The 7032-nt window shown below is 37.3% G+C and overlaps 1 protein-coding gene across 1 annotated transcript; it reads right to left on the bottom strand.

Annotated features, from left to right (window-relative positions):
* Window positions 1–740: 740 nt before the first annotated feature.
* On the bottom strand, window positions 741–4434 carry LOC126799170 (uncharacterized). Its single transcript, XM_050526305.1, has 8 exons — window positions 4286–4434; window positions 3620–4162; window positions 3429–3515; window positions 2908–3210; window positions 2405–2575; window positions 2049–2102; window positions 1500–1646; window positions 741–1316 (listed from the first exon to the last, which is right to left on the bottom strand). Exons 2-8 carry the CDS (start codon window positions 3809–3811, stop codon window positions 939–941), a joined length of 1332 nt encoding a protein of 443 aa, XP_050382262.1. The 5' UTR covers window positions 3812–4162; window positions 4286–4434; the 3' UTR covers window positions 741–938.
* Window positions 4435–7032: the final 2598 nt, after the last annotated feature.

The following is a 7032-nucleotide window of genomic DNA, read 5'->3' as shown; positions in this document are numbered from 1 at the left end:
TTTTCGTTTTTTCATAGGAAGCTTCACTTATTTTTGGCCTTAGGCCTCAGTTGGTCACGGGACGACACTGGAGAGAGACACTGTTGTCCTGTCTGCAGGCATGAGATGCCTATTGATGATGTGGAGCACGATATATACCAGGACGATGAATATCACCGTTTGATCTCTACGTGAAAAAGAAAAAAAACAGTATCCATGCCAGCTTTATCAGCAAGGAAGTGATTTTTGAAGCTCATTACTAGCTAGCTAGAGACTAGAGAGCTTCTTATTCTTAAACGAGCTAGACATGATCGCAGATTTTGTTTATCTCAATGCACGCATGTATATATATACGGTCATTGATGAGGATATTACTATCTTCTATATGAGTTTAGTAAACGTTTCCTTATTCTTTGACAATGATTTTTTCTCTTTGGTGGCCAGAGGCCATGTCAATACTATAGCACTAAATATATACAATCTCATGCAAATTTAATTCTGAATCCTAAGTCGAATCTGTTATAGTCAGGCTAGGGCATCCATTTAGGTACATCTTGCTAGTCGAAGTCCTGCAGTTCATGTATTATTGAGAAGTTCAATTTTGCTATTGAGTACCATATTATGTATCTACGAAATGCTATATATATATATATATATATATATATATATCAAATTCTAAAAACTCCAAATCATCCATGAAAACTCCAATAATCTAAAGTGACGTGATATTTCCATGCCTGTTTAATTTGTGCAACTGTCATTCGAATTCATACACATTACTAGCTAGCTTGAGCTTGCTTGCAGAAACAAAAATTTGGAAACAGCAGAAACAAGAGTGGAAATAGCATGCATATTTCTATAATTACACAGTTAATTAAAGAATTAGACATTAATTTGTAGGAATAACTTTAAGCGCCTTAGCTGCTTGAATACTGGATATCGATCAATTCTGGTGAACATCATTGGCATTTTGGATTTCTTCCAGGTCCGCCATAGTAGAAGTAAGTGCCCCAATCGTTGTTATAGGAGCTCTTGATGTTGTAGCAATTGGTGTTTTCAGCCAATGTTGAGACGTCTCTCACAGAACTGAGGCTGTTGTCTGAGTCCACAATCTCTAGGTTTCGGAAATAGCTTGCTTTGCCGAACCCGTCTTCTGCAAAATGACCCGATCCCATTTGGGTGGAGGTGTGCTCACCGGTGGCCCTTGAATTCACCACCTCACCACCCCATTCCACCATTGTTGCTCTGTCTGCCAAGTGTGTGAACAGCTCTGCCGGCCAGTACCCTACTAAGCTATTTTCTCCATATCCCATCCACCAATTTCCTAGCTTTGGATCCTAAATAAACAGGAAATACAATTTGAAATTAGTCCACTTATATGTATGTAGTTATCAATCAAGAAAAACGATTTCTTACCACACAATTAACTGATTGAACATAATTAAGCACTTGGACCATATAAAATACAATTCTACATGCTAATTATTAAGACTGTTCGACAAGATGAATCGAGTTTGCACCTTCCATATGAGGATAGTAACGTCGAATTGGTCGCTTGCATACGATGAGACCGGGGAGATTGAAGCTCCAATGGCTATTTTACTATTTGTTTGCACAAATCCAGAACACAGAAGGTTATAGCATCCAGTCGCCTGATATGAATCAGTCTGTGTACATACATGAATGTATCAGTCCCTCATTGCCCATAATGCCCAATGAAAGTTATAAAACTCTTCATTGTTGACTAAAAACCATGCCTACCCCATGCTCTAAATGTAGCTTTTAGGCTCTAGGGTTAATGAAAGCAAGCAATTTCTTCATTTCCAAGGATGGTCCTAATTAGAGTCTTCTATGATCACTTGATCAGTACCATACTATCATGCGTTGCATGTACTGAATGCATGTACATAGTTTTCTGTGTAGATCATCTACAGTATATTGTGTAAAAAAAACCCTAGCTATTGTTTGATTGCAGCTCCCTTAACCAATTAATAAGACTCAACAGGAAGAAAAAAAGTGGGAAGAAAATAATTTAAAAAAAAAAACAGAGAGAGAATGAGATATCTGACCGTCCAATAGGTGAACAATCTTGGCCTGCTGTCACCATAGAGCTCCGGACTGACCTGACTAGTGGAATAATCAAGCTTCAGAACGAAAACAATATTTGAAGAAAGCAGTATCACAGTTATAATTAACTTATCGCAGATGCAAACTTTAGTTCAAAACTTGGTTTGTAACTTTGAATTGCCTACCAAAGTAATTAATTAATTCAGAAAATCAACCAGACACAATTGAGTGTGTACTGTTTGAAATACAATCAACATTCACACCATGTGATTGTAGAAATCTCAACATTGCTTAATTAGTTTTTAATTTTCTAGTGCCCAAGAGGATGATGCACAAGTTAATGATAAACGAAATGTACCTGCCATCCAGCTTCAATGCTGTTGAGATCTGTACCGTCGAATGATCCCGAAAGAACCCAAATTTGCGAAAGGCTGAACTCATTCGTTTGTTCGATTGCTGGATTCCAAACATTAATCGTAGCTTTTGCACCATAAACTTCATTCGACGATCCTGTATATGCAATCGCATGCTACATATTTGCAAATAAATCAAAGTTAAATAATCACGCATTTGGAGAATTGAAATCCAACTTGATACAATGTTGAATTCTGATAACAATAAAATGTGAAAGGACCATGTTTTCAAAGAAAATTGAATAATTTTTATATTTTTCCTTCCACCTTCCAATGCAAGTAATAAATTAAGTTAGGAGATGATGATGATGATGTCTAGACTACACATACATATATGCATGCCATAGGAGATGGAATACATAGCATGGTGCATATATATATATATATACACACACATAGACATGAGGGTGAAGAATAGATAGGATGGTGATGATACATAATTGCATACCTCATGGCCATTCCCACTAACGACATCGGGTGCATCAGCTTGCCTATTCACATTAATATTGGTGCGCCGTTGACTTTTCTTGCCGTAGTCAAATAAAGACTTGGCTCGGAGAACATCACTCACTGTAGTCCGCCGTATCGGAACCGTCCCTCTCGGACACCTCGTCCCATTTGTATGCCACATTTGGTGCCCCCATGCAATCCCACCGGTCTTGGATTTCACTCTATCATTCTCACCTTGAGAAGAAGAAGAAGATGATGGCTTCATCGTCTTCGTCATTTTTGGCCTTTCTGGTGCCACTTTCTGTTGACAAGAAATGTCATTAAATATTAACACAGACGCTCGATCAAAGCCCTCATCACCCAACCAGAATAACATTTAAGATGGGAGTTCTATATATACCAACTACTTGTTTTGAGAAAAGTTAGGAGAGATTGAAGGCAACAACATCCATAAATGGTTTAGAAAAGAGGTGGAGAAATTAAAGAGAAGGAGTATCTTTTAAGTCAAGCTTTAAGCACCTGGATCTTGTGGTGTTTTAATAGAGGGTGATCCAAAGCTGGCTGCTTTCTTTTATGAACACAGTCAATCATATCTCCATCTGGGCTCTACACAGACCAGACATAAAATTAAAACGCGAATCATGAATAATAATTCCGGAATGAAGATTCAACTTTTATCAATCTCGATGGGAAGTACTGTATATGTATACCTGTATGGTCATTACAGGAGGCTTGTTGATCTTGTTCAAGTGCTTCTCAATTCTCTCAAGTCGCAAGGTGCTGACTTGCTTACTGTATCTTGTGGTGTTGTTCAGGTCGAGGGCCACCGCTACCGGAAGCGAAAATCTTTGGGCGAAGAGGGTGAGAAGGAAGCCTAAAAGTAGAAGACTATCCATTTTCATCACATTCAGTGCCAGAGAGAGAGAGAAAATGAAAGAGAGAGAGAGAGCTACCAGCAGACCATGACTAATACAAATTACAAATAGAGCAGAAGCAAATCTGACTTGTTTGCTCTTGGATATTACTTGCACCAAACAACCATACACAGACCCAGAAAAGAACAAGGAAAAGGACTTATATTACAAAGAACAAAGACAGGGGACCCTTGCCCAGTGACCTCAATTCTACTCTCTCTCTTAATGGTGAGGAAGAGGAGGTGGGTGAAGGCTAATTAAGCAGAAGATGAAGAGCAGAGCTGCAGAGGGCCTCCAAGTCTCTTAAACCCTTGAGAATCAAGAACATCATTGCTACCTCTACATTGGTTTCATATATAAATCGAAATTTAAGGAGGAGTGAGGCCAGGCTAGAAATGAATGAAAAAAAAGGAAATAAAAATATGATAAGCCGGGAAAATTAAAAGGCCAGACTAATTATACCCCGGCCAACTGAAACAGGTTCGCCTCTTATTAGCTCTCCCTCTTTAATTGCTGCAATTCAATGTGTATCTGCCACCAGACACTTTGCCATTAATTTTCCTCTTCTTTGAAACCGCACACGACACCTTTTAACTTCTTTCTACTCTTCACCTTTCATTGCTTTGCTTTCATTCCCAGACTCGTCTCCATATCTGTAATATTTTACTTTTTATAACCCTCCACTAGTATGCTAGTTTCTTCCACGTGGCATTTTGCATGATCTAACCTAAATCTTCGAATAGTCTATCAGAGTATGAGCATGATAGGCCGGTTACCATCAACTTATATATGTTACAGCCTTACAGGTCGTCGGAAAATGAAAAAAAATTTAGACGTTACATTACTTGTGAGTTTTCTCTTTATAATATAAGGATCAGAGACTTGAGATAGTACGTGACTTGAACTATTATAGGGTGAACTTCTTTTTCCTTCGCAAACTTTCCGCAAATATGCGTACGTACGTAGTTACTAGTTAGTAATCTGGAACTGCACTTGTGCCTTGTGGTATCCCTCAGTACTCAGTAGTAACTAAAGAATGAGTTGTGTGCGTGAGAATTATGAGAAATCAATTTTGTAATATTGGGAAATTGATACTAATTAATAGTCATGCTAATTATTAGATACACAGCCACAATGTGAGCTAGCTAGTGAAGTAGCTTAATTGTTTTAATTATTTTTTTCTGTTTCGTATTACGGTTCGTGTGATCTTCCTACATAAGTACGTTCTCATCCAATTTGGCATACTAGCTAGTAGCTACTTAGGATATATCTAAAATTATATATGCATTCCTGTACTATTACAAATCAGCATAATCAGTAACGTCACAACAAGTTTTTGTTTGATTTATATATCGATCAAGGCTATGTACAAAATGAAAAAAATCATCCTAGAGTAAGATATATAATTGATGCAATTTGACTAGCTTGATACATTGCAAGGTATTTTGTTTTCTTCCCTTAATTAAGTATCCTAGCTTCTTCAGTAAAATAAATAGAAATACAGTAACTGATCATTGTCCTCGTAGTAATGCTAAGTAAATCTTAGCTGGAAGCCTGGAATGTTGGCTTATGTCTTTGTCCAAGGTAATATAGAAGTTATAAGGTAGTGATCGAGTGATGGGTGCCTCTGGTTTGGACTTTTTGAGGGTTGATGAAACCCAAGTAAGGAAGCAAATAGCTGTTTGAAATTAATTGTAAACGTATGCTCGGCTTGGATTTTTCTTTATTTTTTCAACTGCAGAAGCGTTGGGTCGCAAGCAACTTCCTTGATCTGTGCTACAACTGCACCCTTCTCCATGTGCTCTTCATTTTTGATAATTCATTGACCGATTAATAAATGCTGAAGGTAATATAAAAACGGATGAAGAATATGAAACTAATAAATTTGATTGAACTAATAAATGGGTGTAAGCTTCTATTCTCGAATCTCGATCAAAATGCCTCTTTGCTTAAGCTCAGAAAAACTTGCTTGTCAGCCTACTCAGCTCGACCACGACCAGTCTGGGATTTGACTGAACAACCAAGGGCTTTATAATGGGTTTTGGGCTTAAAATTTTTACAATTATTTATTAATTATATATATATATATAAATTTAAGGTGGGTTAATATTTAAAATTTAAATTGTAACACTAAAATTTAACTAAAAAGACAAATTTTTTAATAATTTGAGATGTGCTACAGTCAACCATAGCCCGTGTGTAATTAAGTCCTTAGTTGAGGAATTAAGTTCGATACATACAAATATGCAAACCAAATATGAAATGATCAACAGCAGGTTAATGTGTACGTATAATACTATTCTCATTGTTGTCATGCATGAACTAAATCACTTTCCTAATAAGAGTGCTAATTGATGTGTAGTGGCTGGTAAATATCATTAAGTAATTGAAGCTATTAACCACAACTTCCATCCCTTCGAATCAAAGCCTCACGACTCAAGGACAATCGCAGGATCTTCGCCTTTAGAACAAGTAACAAAACTATCAATCGTGGTATACAGGATCATTAAAGGCCGAACTTAGTCATATGTGGTTTCAATTTAGATTACCATTATAAGGCCATGCATAACATAAATACCCCATGAAAGTCAAGATCTCCTTCAACTCAATCATATGAGCAAGGATAGATTCCCGAGTGTAAAAATCGTACTCATTGTTGTTAACACCAAATGATTAAATTGGACAAGGACAGCACTATTGTGGAGGGTCCAATGTTCTTGATGATAAATTATGCTAGCTACCTCTAAATTAATAGCCTGTACATGTATTTGGTATCTGTCTACTCAACTGTGGTGGCTTGGCCACCCATATCACAAATTCAGAACCCGGCCTCCGTCGAAGGGCATTGTAGTCTTTGTTCATTGTTCTCGCTTCCAAGGCAAGAATTGGATCAAACAAGTTTCACCTAACTGTCCAACTCTTTGATTTTACCAAAATGTCACTGACCTAGCTTATGAAATTTGACGGCTAAGGTAAGATATCATATGAATTATGGAGGTGGCGAAACCCTTTAGCTAAGCAAGAGAACACCACCTATGAAATAAGCATTGACATTTTGCTTCCTTTTTGTGTCTCCTTTTTCTTCAATAGAACTATGGAAGTCAAGTAACCATACCAAATAGATGACTTGCCTAAAAAGAATGAGATCCGAAAGTAAAAGTTGGTGAAACACACCGTTACCATCAATCCTGCCATGAACACTCTTAGAC

This window comes from Argentina anserina, chromosome 6 (genome assembly GCF_933775445.1).
Source record: "Argentina anserina chromosome 6, drPotAnse1.1, whole genome shotgun sequence".
Lineage (NCBI taxonomy): Eukaryota > Viridiplantae > Streptophyta > Magnoliopsida > Rosales > Rosaceae > Argentina > Argentina anserina.
The sequence above is the reverse complement of the archived record's forward strand: the minus strand, read 5'-3'. Positions and strand labels throughout refer to the sequence as shown.

Bases quoted from the DNA above. Each gene is read 5' to 3' on its own strand.
- LOC126799170 (XM_050526305.1), bottom strand. From the start codon at position 3,811: ATGAAAATGGATAGTCTTCTACTTTTAGGCTTCCTTCTCACCCTCTTC. The intron at 3,211-3,428 runs GTGCTTAAAGCT...TCTTGTCAACAG, and splicing joins TAAAACACCACAAGATCCAG to AAAGTGGCACCAGAAAGGCC. The intron at 2,576-2,907 runs GTATGCAATTAT...GCAAATATGTAG, and splicing joins TTAGTGGGAATGGCCATGAG to CATGCGATTGCATATACAGG.